Raw genomic sequence first — 20,038 nt, 5'->3', positions numbered from 1 at the left:
CATCTCTTTTAAATGCTTGGTTTTCCTACTTAGTGATTCTGATTATAGGGAAAAAAATTGGAATATGACATGTCTTTTAGTGGTTTTACCTGGACTTTGGTAGGCTTATATGCTTCTGGAGCGTTGATATGCAAAACTGGCCATAAAATCTAAGTTAAGGGCTCAGAAGGGCTGAATAAGAAAGATTTTGGTTAGTATGTGTACATCCTGTGTAGGAGGAGTATTGCGAGTTTGACATATTTGCAAGATTTTTATTTTTTAACTTCTGTTTAGATTCTCTTCTGTGGAATTTCAGTCAGCTACTCATTCCATGTTTTGTACTTGTGCAGCTGATTATTGCTTCTAGAGCGTAATACTTCATGCTTATCCTTATTGAATTGCATCCTTTTTATTTCAGACCATTGCTCCAATTGGGCAAGATCTTCCCGAATTCTATTCCTGCTGTCCAGAGTGCTTGCAGATCATCTGCAGGTATAAAGATAGTCTGTACTCCACTGTCCAAGTCATGGATTAAAGTATCCTATAACACACTCGGAGGAGACCCCTGGAAAGCTCTGTTTGATGCATCCTTCCACTGAATCATTGGAGAGCCACGTGTACAGAGTAGTCACCAGTGGTGGACCCGCTTTGTACAAGCCATGTTCTTACTTACGAAAATGTCATGCAAGATGGCATTAAAAGCTCTACTAATTTTATAACGTGATCACATCTTCTGTGTTCTTTCTATATGAGGCCTGTTAATTTTTTGCAGAAGGAATTTGTCAGACATAAGCTTCTGAAAAGGCCATTCATACTGGCTTGCTGCTGTCTAGGTAATAATAAATAGGTGGTTCTGGTTTGGTTTTCCTCTGAAGACTTGAGCACAAGCTGTCTGACCTGCTTAGGTGCCTAGGCCTTTATAATCTTCTGGATTATTCCTGTTCTCAAAGTTAATGAAAATAACATTCAGTGATATTGAGAGGGAAATGTTTGAGGTGTTCTAGTGTGAATTTTTTAATTTGCCACCTTGGGACAAAAAAAAAAAGTGTGGCATTCTTCGTGTTCCTCCTCTTATTGCCCTTAATCGCTGATGTTGGTCAGTAGTTTGAGGATTGAAACATAGCTTCAGCTATGTCACGAACAAAGATGTTACTATTCCTCCTTCAAAGGTGGTAGCTGGAAAAAAGGCATCTGTTCAGCAGCCTGTGTGCCAGGCTGATACCCAGCACTTCCAAAGCCAGTATCATTATTTACACTAAAAGGCATTTATCTGTATACTTGAAAACTTGCCAGCTTTCTTGGGCATGGTTTCTAGCGAAGCAGAGCTCTCTAGAATAAAGTTTGTATTTGGCATGTGCTGTCATGATTAATGGCAGTGGGAGGATACTGTTATGAGGTGAGACTTTGGATGTGGGTTAGGCTTCCCTTTTAAAGGCACAACTTGAAGTTCAAGTATTCTGAGAACTGAATAAGTTCACATCCTTTAAATTTTCATCAAATTTCTATTGCACAAAAACTGTTAGAAACCGTAACATTGGAGTGCATTGTGAATCTTGATGTTTGTGAGCTTTTAGAGGAAATAAATACGGTATGCGTTGTAGGACTTTACGGACACGGAGGCATTATTTTACCAATTGAGATACAGTTTGAATGTTAAAGTGTGCTAAGTTAGTTGTCTGTGTCAGTCCCTGGGACTGGAATCGAGCCTCTCTATCCTTGGGAATACCTGCTCTCCCCTCTCACCAGAGATGAAGAGAAGTGCCTGGTGTACCTCCTGTGGAAGAGGAGGTGGGCTCTGGCTCTCTGGTTCAGTGTCAGGGACGTCCCCTTTCTGGGCTGTTGGCTCCGCTGTGTCCATCTGCCAACAACTGGGACCGAGTCTCGACCTCTCGGACGCAGCCATATGCCGGGAGGGGGCCTGATGAATCTGCTTTCCTGGTCCAGGCTGTCTCCGCAGTCAGTTAAGGCAGTGTCAGAAGGACTTCTGGTGTTTCAGCTGTGATGCAGCAGGCTAGGTAATACTACTTCTGTAAGCTGCTTTCTCAATTGTTTCTGCAAACTGAGAGGAGTTTTTAGTAATTCTCTAACCTTTTACTGTTTGCCTCAACAGTCTGAAACTCAGTCGTGTTAGTTCAGACCTGCCCGTTAGGCATCATTCATGTAACCTCTGTGGATTTGCTTTTGCTGTTTAGGTGGCACACTCACATCCCCCTCCAGTTAACATCTTGCTAAAATATACCTACAGAGTAAAAAAGTTCTCTTAATTGTCTGAAGTAATGCAAAAGCAATTTCAACAGGAGGGGGTACAAATGAGAATTTAATGATGAAAACTTTAATACCTTCCCAGATACTTGCTTAAGAATAGTACAGGAATATATAGATTATCAGTATAGAAATAGACTGTATGAAATATATGCCGTGTGGTTATAAACCACAACTTTTTATACTTAACAATAGCAACAGAGTTTTACATGCTGTGAGTAAATTTATCTTGGAAGTTAAGTGACTTTGTATTTACAGTCGCTTTCTGAGGAAGGGAGTTTTTACATACTCCTCACAGACAGCTGAATTAGAAGAGCTTGGGCTTCCTCCTTCCATTCAACAAAGGAATGCTCTCTTATCTGCAGATACCAATTGCTTTCCATATGCTAAATCCCCATATCACTCAAATTTCCTTTAGCTATTGTGTTGCTGTTCCTATAATTAGTTGTATTTAGTTGTCACTCAAGTGTGCAGTACTTCTTATGAAAACATAAATAGTACCAACAAAAGAGCATGATATTTATCAGCTTGATCAAGCAACTTCTGTAGCAGGTTTTAAGCTAAATTCCATACTTGCATGGAATTTTTTTTTTAAATGTAGAGTTGTGGAGGTGGGAGGAGGAGTGATAAACACTTCAAACAAGTCATTTCCTGATCTTTGAAGATGCACAAATGTCACTATCCTTGCAGGGTTTTTGGTATACACCTGCCATGGGAATCAAATTACTTCAGATAAATAGTATTTTATTATGGTGCTGCTTCTGTGATATTTTTTTGTTTTATGATTTCAACTATACAATAATTGGACTTAAATTGAAATAATTAAATAACTTGAAGACAGTTGGTTTAAGAAGTATTCTTGCCATGAACTTAGAAAAAGGATGGAACCTGTGCTTCTAATGTTGGTATAAACTTCTAATTTTAAAACTGCTTTAAATGGAATTTGAACTAATACTAGCTTTTCTTAAGATTTTTCAGCTAATCTGTAGCATTCTTCTCTAGGCCTGGTATAGCTATACCAATGTAAAGATGAACTAGAGTATTGATAAGAAGAGTTTCTGAGCTGAAGTGTAATGCTCTGATACAGCCACTAGTAGTAGAGAATTTTGACCCTGTGCTTCATCCAGTATCTTGTAAATTTTAAGTGTTCAGATGAGACTTGGGAGAATTAAGATCTTCAAATTACAGTCATGGTATAGTTGCTATCTTATGGGACCAACGCGTGCTGAATGAGGAGGGTCAGGCTGCCTCAGGGGTTTGGCACTGGTGACAGAATTTGTGCTCTAGTGTTTGGTTTTCAGCAAGGTTACTGGTGCCTGTGGGTGGTAGCTAGAGCACTCTGGTTTACTGCTTGGCAAAGCGCCTCCAAACAACAGTTGCCCTATTACACATCAAGAAGAAGAAATATAGAACTGCAGACTGGTTTGGGTGGGCAGGCACCTCCCAGCCCATCCAGTGCCACCCCTGCCATGGGCAGGGACACCCTCCACTAGCCCAGGTTGCCCAAAGCCCCATCCAACCTGGCCTTGAACACTGCCAGGGAGCCAGGGGCAGCCACAGCTTCTCTGGGCACCCTGTGCCAGGGCCTCAGCACCCTCACAGGGAAGGATTTCTGCCTCCCATCCCATCTCCATCTCCCCTCCTGCAGCTTCAGGCCATTCTCCCTTGTGAACACTGCCTGCCCTTGTCACCAGCCCCTCTCCAGCTTTCCTGGAGCCCCTGCAGGGACTGGAAGGGGCTCTAAGGTCTCCCCGGAGCCGCCTTTTCTCCAGGCTGAACAATCCCAACTCTCTCAGCCTGTCTCCATAAGAGAGGTGCTCCAGCCCTCGGATCATCTCCGTGGCCTCCTCTGGACTCGCTCCAACAGCTCCGTGTCCTTCCTGTCCTGGGGACCCCTGAGCTGGACACAGTACTCCAGGTGGGGTGTCTCAAGAGTGGAGTAGAGAGGGAAAATACCCTCCCTTGACCTGCTCGTCATGCTGCTGGTGATACAGCCCAGGATACAGTTGGCTTTCTGGGCTGCAAGCACATGTTGCTGGGTCATGTTGAGCTTCTTGTCCCCCAACATCCCCAAGACCTTCTCCTCCAGGTTGCTCTCCATCCGTTCTCTGCCCAGTCTGTATTTGTGCTCGGGATTGCCCCGACCCATGTGCAGGACCTTGACTTGGCCTTGTTGAATTTGATGAGGTTTGCATAGGCCCACCTCTCAAGCCTGTCACGGTCCCTCTGGATGGCAACATGAGGGTGACTATGACAAGCACTTACAAAGTTAGCATTATTTTAGATTCCACTTTTCAATTTTAACTTGATCTGGTTTTCAGTTGTAACAATCTGTCATAGTTTGAATGTGGCATATTTAGCTCTGACTTTTAGATCCGCTTGGAGAAGTTGCGCATTTTGAATAGAAAGTAGGATGCTAAGTAGAATAGAAATACTGGGTACTGTTTGCAGAGACACTTTGTGAAATATGAAAAATATGAAATGTATCTTTGAATTTAGGTATGTATAGAGTGGTATACGTTTGAGTATACAAGGTGGTCAGCATGACATGAAATGTTTCATTAATGGCTTTTCAGTCGTCTTTTTACAGTAGCGACTTGAAATAGCATGAAAATCCATAGAGCTCCAGGATTACTTTTTGAATCAGTATGTCTTTAATGGAAGCCCATGGAAACAGTAAGGCCTTTCAGTCATTAAACTATTCTTCAGGCATTGTGTGAAGTCTGTAAACTTTTGGACATAAATTTAACTTGTCTAGACAGCTAATTCACTTTGTAATGCAGGTTGAATGAGAGAGTATTTTTATTACGTACCCATTTTCAATATGTCTGTTTGATTCTTGGATCTCATAGGAATCCGTCAACTGCATTCTACCAAGCGTTCCATTTCAACAAGTTACGCGAGTCAAAGACCTTCTGGGATAGGTATGAATGCTTAAGTATGGAATGCATACATGCTGAGGTATGCATGAACAGCTTTGCTCTATGCAAGTTTCTCGTCATTTTTGTTTGCACAGAACTGCTGCTTGTGCTTCGAACTTCATATTGGGCTTCTGCAGCCTGAAGGTCTGAAAGCAGTCTTGGAAGTGAAGTATTTGTACTGAAACTTTAAATAAGTCTAAAATATGACATGACATTTTTTTTTCCTCCTGCCATTATGCATGTATCATACATAATGTGTAAGCTGAAAGAGTTTAATGCTAGTCAGCTGTTAGCTGACCTTTATTAAAATATTTACAGGTTCCTTTTCCAAAAAAAAAAAAAGGGGGGGGGGAACTTTTTGGTATTGTGGCTATTGAGTCCTATATCAGAAAACAAGTTGTGAAAATGTTATGTTTAAATACAATTTTGGCAAAGTTAAAATCTTTTGGTCTCAAAACCGGGAAAGGAAGCTTTCTGGCTTGCTTTCATTCTGCTTATGTAAAGCTAGATGGGGAACAAATGTGAACCGTGACAAGATACAAGGACGAAGTAAACCTACTAAGTTAGCATTGAACTCATGGCGAGAAACTGCAATGAAGTGCAACAAAGTCATATCTGTTACGGATATGACTTGTCAGAGATGCATTACTAATTAATCAGTAGCTGCAAACTGTTTCTTTCCTGCACTTTAATGACTTTGAAGGTTTTTTTTGTCAGCATTAAGTTGAAGTCCTAGTGATTATGTGACTTCATGCCTTGTGATGCTCTGGCATGTCACAATACTTCTGCTTAGCAAGTTCTGTAGAAGCTGTTGAAGTATTGATAACTATTTCATCATTGTACTGGCTGTATTTGACTTGAGAGGCTTTTCAACTTGCAAAGCTTAACTGAATCCTTTAAAGTTTGCTTGGCCACAATTTGTATACTGTACAACACAGGTTAAAAGTAATGCTGATGCATCCTGCTCTGGTTTTTGCTGAAGTGCAAGCATTAGGTTAAGTTTCAAAAGCACGTCTTCCTTTTCTAGCAGAAACTTGTATGAATTTGCATTTTTGCTTTAAGCTCTGGATGATGCCACTTTATTGTATTTATGGGACAGAGATGGTATTTAGGTTCCAAGGACTTTATTATTTAACTGAAATAAACTTCAGGGCCTTGAATACAAATTCGGTAGTGAGACCAAAAGCTCACTTTAAGGTCTAGCCTTCATATGTTTCTGTTTTCATGTCTCTTAACTTGAAATAATTCTGAAGATGAGGAAGCTGATTCAAAAAACCCTAAAAGCAAATAACGAATGATTAAGATTGAGGCTTCACAAATCCGAGGTGTATGTACAGTGTCTGAAGCAAGTACTGGAAGGAAATGGGATATAGAAAAACATTAAATTCAGGTAGAAGTATGTAAATGGCTTACTTTAAAAATAGTCTTGCATCTTTGCTGTTGAACACTTTGTGGTAAAAACAAGTATTTGTAAAAACATAGAAGCAAATTCATCAGGATTGATACAAGTTTTAAACTTCTAATGTGTTCAAATTCCCAAGTCTTTGCCAGCGTTTAGCAGGTTTTGCATTAATAAACCAGTTACTGGATTTTCTTAAGATCACGTTATGTAGCTTTGCTTTACTAGAAGACTGAAACTGAAAAGCTTTCACCAATAAACTTCTGATGAAAACCTAACGGAGGGAGCTTCGAGGGCACAGCCAGCACAGGCGGTTCTGGGGAGCCCTTCGCAGGGTGGGGTGCAGTGGTGCAGCCCTGCCAGCAGCAGGACGGGACTCGCGGGCCCTGGTGGCTCTGCTCTGCGCAGGCAGGATGGCCTCTGATGCAGGAGGTAGTTTGGTAACAAGTACGGTGGTTTGGGCTTTTTTGTGATCTCCAGTTTGTGAAAGAGAAATCTCTACCATGTAAGTGATAAGCTCATCTAATTTCCTCAGAATCCCTTTGTATCCCTGTCCCAAAATGTGGAGTTAACACACTGCAAAACATAACGATCTTCAGCAGTAGACTCTGTAAGTACATTTTGCAGCTCCTTCAGAAGTAATTTGTGAACCTCAGGGGCTTAAGTTAGGAGACTTCAGTGTAAACATAATAGAAAATCTTCCTGTGTAATCCAGTGTTTTTTTTGTAACAAATACAGATTATTCTCCTATGACCAGCCATCTCTTGGGACCATTTGAAGTCAGCAAAGCTAACCACATGCTGTTGCAACAGACAGCAAAATGTTGCTAAATTGCTCCAGTAAAATAGAGGCTTGTTTATTTTTCACTAACCTACCATGGCAGGGAAGAATGCTGGTAGCATTCAAAGCATTAAATATTAGTGAAATACTAGTTATTACTGACACATTTACAGGAAGCCTGCAAATGTTTTTCCTGCCTAGTGTTCACATAGGTGTTGCTAAGGGCACAAGTCTCATGGGTCTGTCTTTTCAACTGGCGTGGTTACTGGGAGGATTAAGAAGGGAAATAATGGTTTCTTGGCATATTCACATGAGTCTGGGTGACTGTTCTTCTGTGCCTGGATTGCCTTTGTATGGCAATGGTGCCATAGGAGCTTTAGATGGGTTTGCCTAAAACATAGCCATTGTTGGTAAACTTGAATTTAAAGCAGTGAGATTAATGTTTCCATTGCATTTTTGTGTGAAGCATTAAACCTTCACAATATACATTAATTCATAAAATGTGGATTTTTCTCCCCACAATAGCACCAAGATAAATGTATTCTAAGTGTTGCTGGTGAACATCTATCCTCTTATGTAAATGTGATAAATTAGACAGCATCTATTAATGTGATGGATTTTCCCAAACTTCCATTTCCCTGTTCCAAGCCTTTCTGTTAAATGAGATGCCCTGGAGATGGGTGAAAGTCAAGAGCTAAACATCTCCTACTTTTTGATTGTAGCCTTATCCGGAGGTTCTTTTAGGGTTGAAACTGTTCTGATTTGAAACTAAGTCTGAAACTCCATGTGAAAATCAGAAAGACTTAGGACAAGGCTGACATTTCATGTGACACACCGATCCAGTCAGTGTTGTGGTTAACGTGATTCTTGATGCTTACTTCTCTTGGAATTGGTGTTCAACGTGACTTGTCTTCATGCATGGAGAAGAGTGTTTGGTTCATTAGTGTAACTCAAAAACATACCAAAACTAATAAGGAGCCACATTTTTCTTTAATGTCAAAAAAACCCCAACCAAACCCCAAGCCCAAAACCCAACAAATCCGAACAAATTCAACTCAAACAATGTCTTGGTTTTCCCAAGAAATAGTCTGTCTTTTATAGAGGTCATGCATTGCTTCTAAGATCAATTATGAGAGTTTCATGTAAAACTGAAGAAAAAGTCACTGTCCTATGGAAGCAAGTACGTCTCTGATGGAGGAGCTCACTAACCTGGAGCTTAAGCAGGGAGTTGCAGGGACAGCCAGGCATCGGCCAGTGATCTTGAGGCTGTGAATTCACTGCCTCCAACTATCACATTCTCACATGGCTTTGATAAAGAAGATGGAAATTTGAAATATTTACATAGATACTCTTTCCAGGCTGGATAATTGATTGTATTGGGAAGCTATCATAAAATCTCGTAACTGGATGGAGGCTAATTAAACATGCCATAAATATTAGAAGAATAGATAAAGTGTCTCTGGATGGACTAAGGACCTTGAATAGTGGTAAGACATGAAGAGTGGCTGGTTAAGTGACTACAGTAGCTTATAAATGAGTAAACCAATGAGGGGAAAGGATAAATTAACACACTGTTTTAGTTTGTAGTTCACTTGTGAGCAAAACAAATGTGGGAACACTTCAAGGTAACTTACGTGCCTTCCAGAAGGGTTGCTTGGTAAGTTTGATTTAAAGCAGTAACAACGGAAGAGCTGGAAGAGCTAGGAGAGATCACTGGTTCAGGGATGCCTGTCTGAGACTGCAGTGTATAACGTCATTTCCACTTTAACCTAAAGCAAAATAGATCTAGTGCTTTAAAGGAAGAGTTGTCTTACTGAGGCCATTGGGCAAGACTCCTGCTAGCATCCCTGTACCTTTTGTAGTCTGTTCTGCAGGCAGTCTTTTCCACTCTCGCAGGATTAGCAATGTTGAGTGATAGGTATTATGTATCTAAAAGCATGAGGTAAACAGTACAGTAACTTTTGATGCTAAAATTTAAAAGAAATATCAAGATCAGGAAAAAGCAAGAAAATGCGGGCATTTTGGCAGTCTTTTAGGGAGTAAACTTGCTAAGAAATTCCTTTGGAAAGTAGTATGTAGATAATCGGTAATACAGCTGAATCCAGAATATGTGTTTTGTTACTGACTAAAGTACCTGAAGCTTCAAAATTAGTGTACATCATCCAGTCAGTAGGATTTGCAGTCTCATTTGAATGTGAAATGCTATTCCCTAGTCTAGTACTTGACAGTGCCAAAGTAGGGCTCTTTACCCCTTATTCCTGATGTATCCAGCGTTGGTGTAAAATATGCACATTACTGAGAACTGTGCGATCTCTAAAAATGAACCTCTGCATTCTTTAAGCATACAGAGTGAATTAAGCTGCAAATGCCTTTATTTCTGAAGTTCAATTCCTAGTCTTTCTACCTAGATTTGAAGTGAATTTTGAAGGTGAGAACATGTCTCTCAGAAGAATGATAGTTACGTCTAAAGACATTAATGGTGAAAACACCAGGCTGAGTACAGTGGTGCTTGTTCAAGCTTTATATAATACCTGTATTTTCAGTGAGGTTGTACACTGGTATGTACAGGGCTATCAAACACTTTTTTTAACAATATTATGGCTAGTTCATGATGCTGAAACATCTTTCCAGTAATATCTTGCCATACTCCAGGGATACCATGTCTCCACAGGAAAAGTTTTTGCAGCAATGAAGTCAGAATTGTACCGAGGCTTTTAAGAATGCGATGTATTGCGGAAAGTGTGACTGCTGTGTATTGTGTAACATCCATTAGAAATCAAGACTTGCACTTAGACTCACTGATTCTCTTCCCATTTTCTTAATCTGTGTGTACATGATTGTCCAAGACACATCTCTTGCTTTGTTTGCAAGACATTTGGAACAAAAACATTATTCTTGAGTTGTAGGCGTATAGCAGAAAAGTACCTAAAATACACCGTGAAGAATTCTGAGGTGCAGGCTGTAAGTATTTGATAAAACACTTTGTTCCAAATGCTGCATACCTGATTGTTAGCTATAGCTAAGCAGTTATTAGCAGTCAAAATCTGGTTTTCCCCATGGTCTTTCAAAGTAAAATCCGAAAAAATTACTTTTAAGCTAGTAGGATTTTTTTAAACAATCAAACCGGGGATCTCTCAGACAAAATAGTTTTGCCTGTCGGTTGTATAAAGTAGAAGAATGTTGGGTTTACCATCCATCTCTGGAAATGGCAAACTGTACTTGGTAATCTTGTGTCTTTTTTGCTGACTGTAAATCTTGCCGTGTACTTGATGGGATTCAGAGTGACCTGGGTATACCAATATGACCTCTTTTTGGTCAGCCTTCATTTACGTAACCGTAATGTGGAGGTCCAAGTCAAACTGAATTGTTCTCTTACGCGACATTGTGTATGTACGGTAGCTAGTTGGCTGCAAAAGCTCAGCTTGAGGGGAGGGCAGGAAGTTTGCAGTTACAAAAAAAATGTTCTATGTCTAATGCATCCCTTTAATTGTCCTATGTTACTTGATGTGGATTTTTGTTTATATATAACAGCTTTGTCAATAATTGTCAGACTTCTGTAGTTTGTGGAGCAATCAACTTTGTCTAAAAGCATGGCATAGCAACCGGTCTCTTTTATAAGAGCTAAATAGTGTCTTTGCACTTCTAACTCAAGAACTTGCTAGTTTAGACATTGGATATACCATGGATGGTGCACTCACAGAATGTATCAAACGCTTTTTGAATGTCATAACTGGAAAGACTTAACAGATATTTTTTTTCCTTGCCTTTTCATAAGGACTGGATCATATCTATGAATTTTATTCTGCAGCTATGGGATACAATATTTTTATGCAAACTGGGATTTGATATCAACAGCAGAGGATTTGAGAAAAATAGAAAATTTTAAGATTTGGCAGCATATTTGGACTGTACCGTAAGAATAGCTGGAGCACTCTGCCTCCGAGTGTCTCACAGGAGCTGTTTGTCCTGGGGAGCACTGTAAAATGAATAAAGGACAGAATCATATGGGAATTGTGCTAGCATAAAATCATAATTCTCACCTGCTTTTAGAAAGTGAAATGAAATAGTCGTCAGGGTAAAATCTGACTAACCGAAGGCTGCGCTGTCAGTGTGGGACTTCTGGGGCGGGCGGTGGTGGTCTGCGTGGTCCCAGACTGCCTGCTGGAGACAAGCAGGGTGTTCACCGGGATTTGTGCAGGGAGCAGCTCTGGAATCCTGACTTGGTACTTCGATGATAGCACAAGCTGATCTGGGGATAAGGGCAACAAGAGTATTAAAAAGAATAAAAGTAGTGTATAAACTATTTATGTCTGTTAGTATCGCTTTAAGTGTAAAATATGGGTGGGAGAGCGATAGTTTCTCCGGTTGCGTTCAGATCGCACTTATGGGAAGGGACAGTTCTTATGAACGCTGCACTCAAATGGCAGGCGAGGATTTGGAGCGCAAGGTACAGCATGGGAAAGGTGCTTCTGCAGCATGCCGTGTGGGTACGAGTGGTGCAGGTGGTTACGGGGAAGACTGCCTGTCTTCCGCTCAAGAGGCTCTTTCATGGAACTGATCGAATGCCGTAACTTCATTTTTAAAATAATCGTGCTGCGAAATAGTTGAAACGGGAATAGAACAGCAAAGTCCCAATCTCAAATTTAACTAGAAAAGTATTGACAAAAGGTGTATAATTATGCTGTAACGATGCAGAAGCAGATCCCACTACAAAGTGTGTGGTTTGCTTTAATTCTGTTCCTCCTTATCTCTTCGAAGCTGCCTCACCTGACTTCCAGAGCAGTGTTCATGAAAGGCTGTATCAGGGATGTGGAGCAGTCTTGGGGATTTCAATGACTCTTGAGCACAGACATTTTTGAGTTTCAGATAGATCTGAAACACGTTAATTCAAGATGGAAAGGAATATTCAACCTTGTCATGAATTACAAATACTTTTTATTCTGAGGTGGTTTACCGTGAGTATGGCTGAAGGAGGCTTAGAAGACAAGTAAGACACTGGAACAATTTTCTTGTGAAATGAGTTTTCAGCACTTTTGTTTTAGATTACAAGCTTTGTTCAGTTTAGAAATAGAGGCTGTCACTCCCGCAGTCTGAAAAACTGATTCCTTTTACTTGTAAACGCTTGGTGCTAGGTACTGACAATTCTTGTGAGACTTGTTAAAATGGATTTCTCTAATGTCATATTCTTTCAATAGCAGAGCTTTGTTTCACGTATGTAGCTAATACTGCTGAGCGTATCGCCAATAGTCATTTTAAAAAGCCTTAAGTACTTAAGCATTTTTTTTTTCTTAACACTTGGTTTCAGTGAGTATTGCTTATTTTCAGAGAGGCGAGTTTCCAAGCATGACTGCAAACCTTGCATTTTTCCCGTACGTTAGCTTTTTTTAAATGTAGCTGCACACTGCTGATAGCAGCTTCCATCGCTGGGGAGCATTATCAGTAGCTATCACTGGCAGCCCTGGTAAATAGTCCAAGAACTGCAGTCCTGTGTGGAGTGAAGTTGGACCACTGAGACCGAGCGTGGGAGGGCAGACACGGAGAGCACGGGACCGCCAGCGCACGTGGATGGAGCTGCGCGGGTGCTCCTCCACGGTAGCCGGCAGTGCGGGGTGCCCTGTCTGACCTCCTGGGGAGAGCTGCAGCTCCTCTCCAGGCGGAGATATCGGGGACGCCCCCCCACCCCCCGAAAGTCCGACTCCAGTTACGAGTGAGCGACTGGCTTGTATTCGTGTGTTGCAACTGGAAAACAGACCAGAAATGTTAAGGCTGGGATTGCCGTAGCCCGGGATTTAAAGATGTAGTTCAGCATCTTGTTTCACACAGTAAATGCATGGTTTTATGGTGATCGCTGGGTGTTTGGTTGGACTGTTCTGCACTAGTGTGTGTTTGGAACACGACTGACCCTAACTGTAACCAGCCCGTGCATTTCTTAGATGTTAAATGTGACCCCACGGGGATTCATTGAAACCGAGTAGGTGCGCTCGTGCAGTTCAGGGTTTTGTTGTGTCTTACTCTTCTATTGACTGCTGCCACTTGGTTGTAAAGTGGTAAATGCTGTCCTGATCCAGGAACTGCTTAACTGGAAAGTAGTCTTCAAGTAATGAGGCAAGGAATCAAAGCAGATAATTTACTGTTTATTCTAATGCATTTTTCTGGTTATGGGTGTCATAAGCATAGTCTGAGGAATTGTAAACTGAAGGAGTGGTGTCTCTAGGAGCTCTAACTGTACTGGGCAATACAGTGGGGGGAACCCCATGGTTGTGTTCTGAATTCTTGAAGCTTTAGCCTCTGTCCTGCGGGTGCCAATGGGTGCATAGTTTTAATTGTAATGCTCACAAAGTTTTCTCCTTATATTTACAGTGCATCTGGTGCAAGTGTTGTTGCCATTGACAACAAAATAGAACAGGCAATGGTAAGTAAAAATTGTTATTTCTAATAGGATTAGCTGTTCGTCATTGAGTGTAAGTTTCCAGCTGTATTGTGTTTCTGTGAGTCCGTAACATCCCTTCAGTCGGGTCAGACTGAGACCGTCATTTGAAAAAAGGATTTTCTGTATCAACTATGGGATGACCACAAACCAGGATTACCTTTACTATTGGCCCAGAGGCGTTCTTACATGAATTTTCCTACAAATTTCTGTGAACAAGCTGATTGAACTTAAAGGGGTGCTGAAAATAAATAGCACATTTAAGTCTTACTTTAGTGAAATTCACTACTAGTTTTTCTTAATTGTCACTTATGCTATGCCATCCTTGATGTTTTGTTCAGCTTCACTTACATCTGTTTGACTTCTGCTGATTTAGAGGCTTTCTTATTTCTTGGTTCTTGTACGCCTCGGTGCTTGGGATTGTGCAAGGCAGACTCCTGTCTCCAGGCCAGCGCTTGAGAGCTGGTGCTTTCCTTCCCTGTAAGCTGGAATGTCGTTCTAGTCCTTGTCTTCAGCGTAACCGAGGTGACTTGAACTTAATGCTGAATGCTGGAAACGAAGCTTTTGATGTGAGGGCCACTTCACAGTGAATTAAAGAGCTAGGTTATTTGCTCTCGAAGGCTAATTTATTCATATCTTTTTAGTGACGAGTGCTTCAGTTTTCCAGGCTTACCACTTAGTTCAGTGAAAGCAATAAAGTAGTAAATTCTGGGGAGTGGAATGAGACTGTTCTTTCACTTGGTGTAACTGTTAACTTGTTCTTCACAGGATCTAGTGAAAAGCCATTTGATGTATGCAGTAAGAGAAGAAGTGGAAGTCCTGAAGGAACAAATAAAAGAATTAGTTGAAAGAAACTCTTTACTTGAACGAGAAAACGCACTGTTAAAATCTCTTTCAAACAATGATCAGCTATCCCAACTTTCAACCCAACAGGCCAATCCTAGTAGCACTTCACAAGCGCAAGCAGTGATAGCACAGCCTCCGCAGCCAACGCAACCTCCACAGCAGCCGAATGTCTCCTCAGCGTAAAGCTTTCTTGCCTCCTTGGAAAACAAAAACCTGAGAGCAGTCTGTCCTTGTGTGCCACTGATGTTCTTTCCACTTTATATGAAAGCGAGTAGCCATGCTTCTGTTGTGTGTTTGGCCTTTTCAGTATTAGACAATCATTCTTCAAGAGCTGTCCCTCACCCGTATATCATGAAGTGCAGTTGGTGTCTGTTCAGCCATCGGTGCACAAGGGAGGTCGGAGGAGGAGTTATTAATGCACAGAACGCATTGCGTGGTGTGCAGGAGTGAGGTCTCTAAGAGCTTCGGTGGCTCCCCAGGGTTTCCATTTCCCGTGGATTACTTTGAGCCTTGCTATCTGGTAAGAAGTAACAATTCATCTTAAGAGCCACTGTTCTTTCAATATAAGTAACGTTTGCCTACATTAGTTTCATTTATTTGTTTTATTTATTACAGGGCTGCTATTTTCATAATGTACATGAACAATGTCACAGAACTTTTTTAATTTTTTTTTTTAAATAAATGTATGTATAAGTAAAATGATAGGTGGGATTGCGTTTAATAGATAAAATGTTTAGGCAATAATTTGAACAAAAGAATCCTGGCATATTTCTAACACTAATGGCAATTTACCTTTGGTATTTATTTACGGTAGTAAAGATCCAGCTTGAATGTAAATTTTGTATAGAGTGTAAGTATGAAGACCATAGTGCATCTGTACAGGTAGTCACCAGTTATTGTGATATAATAAATAATTGATGGGCTATTTTGATGAAGAAAACTTTGCTCATTTCTGTTTCTACTTTCTAATAGAGAGAAATTGCCATGATTCCTCTGCTTTTTGACATTTCGTATAATTTTTTTTTTTGGGTGGGAATAAAAAGCTGTGAAATTGTTCAACCTACTTTGTAACCAAAGAAGCAAAGCTGTGTAATTGAGATTTTTTTTTTATTTTATAATGCACATTCTTTATGTATTTTTATTTAGTGTTTTCTCATTCACAACTTTCTTTGCTGTCTAGCATGATCTGCATGACCTATAATCTTTGAACCACTTTCGTACCTCATGTTTTTATCCAGCACTCTTATTGTAATATGTAATAGTCTGTGAACAATGTCAAATAAAGAAAGAACAGCTGGTGTTGGTGGAGCTGAGCTAGTGTGCTGTGCACTAGTTGTTTAAAAAAAAATAAATGAAGTGAGCCATCTTTTGTTCATTTAAAATGGTGTTTTGAATTTCGTATGCAGAAAACGTTTTGTTACATTGCAGATTTTAATGTATTTAATAAATGCAACATGCAGATTAAGTGCAGTGTATACTGAGTATTTAAATTAAAAATGTACATTTCATAAATACAGTTTCAAGAGAGACCATCATTTGTGTAAACTAACACAGTGTGTCAAATTGATGCATAAATATCTATATATTTTAACACATTTTCTGAAATGAAACTGCAGTTTTGTTGACTTTTTTTGTTTTGCTGTAGATGTTGTTACAGTGTAACTAAATTCAGTAGCGCTTTTTTCTTAACACAATGGAGAAAGGTAACCTCAGGGAGCCACTAATAGAGTAATGCCAAAATTATAACCGCTGCTTTCGCAACAGACTTTTTTCTTTTATTCTAGGAAAAGCACAATTCTGATGCTGTCAGTGACCCTGTTGGTTTCGGGTTTGCACAGAGACAGATAAATTAACATTTGGCTGTGTGCTGGGGTGTTGAAACAGTTTGGTATCTTGGTGTGTTAAAACCAAGAACTTACTTTTGAGAAACACCTCCGAGAGCAAACCGCACAGCGAGCCTTTCCAGGCAGGCATCCTGGGCACAGCTGAGTCGCCATCCCCGCGTGCTGCAGCCCAGCTCAGGCTGCTGCGAATGTTCGATCTCTTGTCCCTGTACGTGTCTAACTCCAGTCAGGTTTGTGTTAGGTAAAACAAAACAAAAGAAGCAACACTGGAAACTGCAAGTTTTGGTGTCTTCAGCATCCTCGTCCCATGTTCCAGAAACTTAAGAGCATCACGCCTTCCAGGTAAGCACCAGTTCACAACACAGTTCAAAGAAGCTTTCTGTGTTTATATTTTTTTATATATATATATATAAAAAAGTACTCTAAAATTATCTTCACTTAAGTTGTAGATTGGTGCTCTTGGCCTGCTACAAGCACAGATGTATACTGCTGTAAATCTTCAGTGAAACAAGAGCTTTGCACACAAATTAGAAAACAATATTTCAGCAGCTGAGTGTCTTTTTGCTCCAGCGTGATCAGTAGCTCACTCCAGCTATGCTGTAAGGATGTAACTGGTAAAGCAAGTAAAAAGGGACAAGTTGGGGGACTTCTGGGAGCAGAAGGCCTTCAGCTGAATAGTTGATTAACACTTTTATGGAGGGAATGCTGTAACTGTCAACTCATTCTCAAGGAGCAAAATGGAAAGGGGACATTGAAATGTGGCTGAAGCTGTTTGTGTCCTGCTGATGGTGGAAGTAGAGAATCGAGCTGATGACAAGATAGTCCTGAGCACGTGTGTGTTCCCATGAGCTGGTGTCTGCGCATCATCCCCCTCTTGTGTGACGCTTGTTGTGTGGAGCTGTCTTTGTGTGATCTGTTAGATCTGCTTATGCATGGGTGTTCTGGAGAGGTGTTTTCTTTGAAAGAAAAAAGTGTTTAGTAAATCTGCTGGAAATAGTGAAACAAAGCTGAAACTGACCCTGTTAGAAATCCTTTGTTTGCTTCGCTCCACTCCTGTCAGGTTTGGGTTTGGTTTTAGCTTTCTCCTAGTGGTAGGTTGTATTCAGCTCTAAATGCCAGCTCAGCTTGCTGTGTGAGAACACTGTCAAATGGCAGAAAAGTCTGTGAATTGCTGCTGTCTCTTCCTGAGGCTGCTGCCTAGGGAGAGAAAGGAACAGCTGCTCCTCAATGCGAGATCATCATCTTGATGTTATTAAATGTTTGATTTCAGAGAGGGGGGAAGAAAGGCTTGTTGACAAATGCTTGTGTTACCGTTGGGCTGTATTGGCTGCTCGCTGCTTTGTGCACACGGCATCAGTCACCTTCCCGCTGCTGTAAAGCCTTTCTTTGTTGTCCTCAGTGTGACGGCACTAGCGACGTCAATCAACTGCCCGTCAGTGTTTGCATTGCATGAGGCTGGGCGACAGATCTGTGCTCCTCGCGCTGCGGGGTCCAGTGCTGTGGACGCTCTGTTCAGCTCACGGCCTTTGGGTGCTCTTGTAGGGACGCGGCTGTGTGCGAATGGGGGCTCCGGGATGTGATGCTGTCCTCTGTGGGAAGCAGTGCTGTTGTATATTCCTGTAATACATGTCTCTGAAATTATTCCATCGCTTCAGTGTAATGAATAGAGAAGTAATTCAGCTACTGGACTCGCCGTGCTTCGAAATGGAGTTGACCCTACGACGGTGTACATGACACAGCAGGAGGGAGACGCAGTCTGATGTCTGCGGCAGAAAGCATGCTAGAGCAGAAAGGTCTTAAAGTGATGACACTTAGCTTTGTGGTGGCTCTTATTTAGTCCGGATCTCAAAGAGGATGTGACAGAACATGCAGGGAAAGGCTACAGAAACAATGGGGGATGCGGAGGAAATGCCTGATGAGGAGAGCCTGTGCTGTGGCCGAAGGGGAGTAGGCTGTGGGGAAGCTGACAGGAGCAGCTCAGAGAGTCTCCAGGGAAGGTGATGGGTGAGGTGAGAACAGAACTTACTCGATCTCACCAATGGGGAGTGCCCATTTTTCTATGTAGCAGCAGTGAACTTTGGAGCCATTTTGCCACAGGACGCTGTGAGGGCAAGTGGGGTGTCCTAAAAGGAGTTAGGCAAGTTCTTGGACAGCAGGTTGATGAAGGGATGTACCCTCTTACCACCCCCACAATGCTTCTGGCTGCGAGGAGAGGAGCAGGAGGGGGATGAACTGTAAAGGCTGGCTGAACTTGTCGGTCCTTCATCACATCTCCTACTGCCACTGCTCCAGACAAAGCACTGGGCTACTTGGGGCCAATCTCTTTTTCAGAAAAGAGCTTCGCTCGTCAATAACAAATTCAATGTTTTGTGGTCTAAGGTAAGTCTGGCAAAGCAGCCTCCTCGAATTTTAGTTTGAACAAGTTTTGTTGTGTTTCTGTTACCATGCCCCAGAAAGGCAAGTCACCTGGATCACAGCGGTGTGGGACACGGCCATTCCGCGTTCCAGGAGCCAGTACAGCCATCTTTCCCTCATCCCCCCCCACACCACATGATGAGCTGCTTTTGTGATTAACAAGTGCTTTTCTCTTTGTGGACAGTCTCTGTTCATGTTGAAGGACCGTGACTTTTCCCTCTCTGAAGAGCACTAGAGAACTGACGTGGTGAAGTCCCAGGTCCTCTCTCTTCCTGTGGCATCTCATCCAGCTCTTCCTTTGCTGGGTACGAGCCGTGAGGCTCTGCCCTGGGCTGGTGCTGCCATGTCTTCTCTCGTTCACCTGTCAGCACGGACGGACTTTGATTCTCATCCATGAGCAGGAGCCTGAGTTCACCCAAATAGCTGTTGGTGTTTTTCCACAGGTTCTGTAGTGCTGTTGGGAATGATTATCTCTCTTTCACCAGGGCTGTGGAGGGCGATGGCTGAGCAGCCCCTTCCCCAACCCCTGGGGGGACGGAGGCCTTGGCTCAGGCTGAGAAAAGCAGGAGAATCAACCTTCGAAGCTTTCGCAGCAGAAGTTCCCCCCTCGCAGGTGCGACCAAGGGCCGGAGCGGCTGCAGCCCGGGAAGGGACGAGGCTTCGGGCCATGCGCCGGCTGACGGTTTTCCCGGCAGCAGCCCGGGGCCGCTGACCCCTCGGCAGGGGGGGGCGGGCGGTACCGAGCCCGGCCCGGGGCCCGCAGACGCTGCGGCGCGGAGCTGCCCGGCCATGGCGGCCGCCGGCCACGGGGCGGCGCAGCGGGAGGGCGGGGAGCAGCGGGCGGGGCTGCGGCCTCTGGCCGGACCCGGGCCCGGGTCCCTGTGCCGCGGGAGGCCGGGCCGGTTACCCGGGGGCTTTTCTCCGGGGCTCCTGGTCCCGCCCGGCCCCTGCCGCCCGCCTGCGCCGCCTCCCGAGGTCTGCGGGGGCCCCGCCTGCCCCGGGGCGATTCCCGCAGCTCGGCTCCGCTGCAGCAGCCTCGCACAGCGGGCCCTTCGCTCCTCCCTGCCGGCGGGGATCGCCGCTATACGGCCTGACGCCCTCCCGGCTACCTGTGCCGACCTGTTCCTCTGCACGGCCCAAGCAGCGGCCTTTAAGCTTCCCCGTC

General features: G+C 42.7%; 1 protein-coding gene across 4 annotated transcripts in view; it reads left to right on the top strand.

Moving 5' to 3' along the window:
• Window positions 1-16,126, top strand: part of TSC22D2 (TSC22 domain family member 2) — a 30,968-nt gene extending 14,842 nt beyond the window's left edge. Inside the window, exons 2-5 of one of the 4 annotated variants that reach the window (XM_075761781.1) lie at window positions 398-471; window positions 5,094-5,165; window positions 13,702-13,753; window positions 14,537-14,676. In XM_075761781.1, coding sequence (XP_075617896.1) covers window positions 398-471; window positions 5,094-5,165; window positions 13,702-13,742 — 187 coding nt within the window. In that variant the 3' untranslated portion in view covers window positions 13,743-13,753; window positions 14,537-14,676. Of the gene's footprint in view, window positions 1-397; window positions 472-5,093; window positions 5,166-13,701; window positions 13,754-14,536 lie in introns of all 4 variants that reach the window. The other 3 variants (XM_010311071.2, XM_075761782.1, XM_075761780.1) reach the window with 3 other exon arrangements.
• Window positions 16,127-20,038: the final 3,912 nt, after the last annotated feature.

This window comes from Balearica regulorum, chromosome 9 (assembly GCF_011004875.1).
Source record: "Balearica regulorum gibbericeps isolate bBalReg1 chromosome 9, bBalReg1.pri, whole genome shotgun sequence".
In the NCBI taxonomy this organism is placed as follows: Eukaryota; Metazoa; Chordata; class Aves; order Gruiformes; family Gruidae; genus Balearica; species Balearica regulorum.
This window is presented reverse-complemented; position numbering and strand designations above follow the sequence as displayed.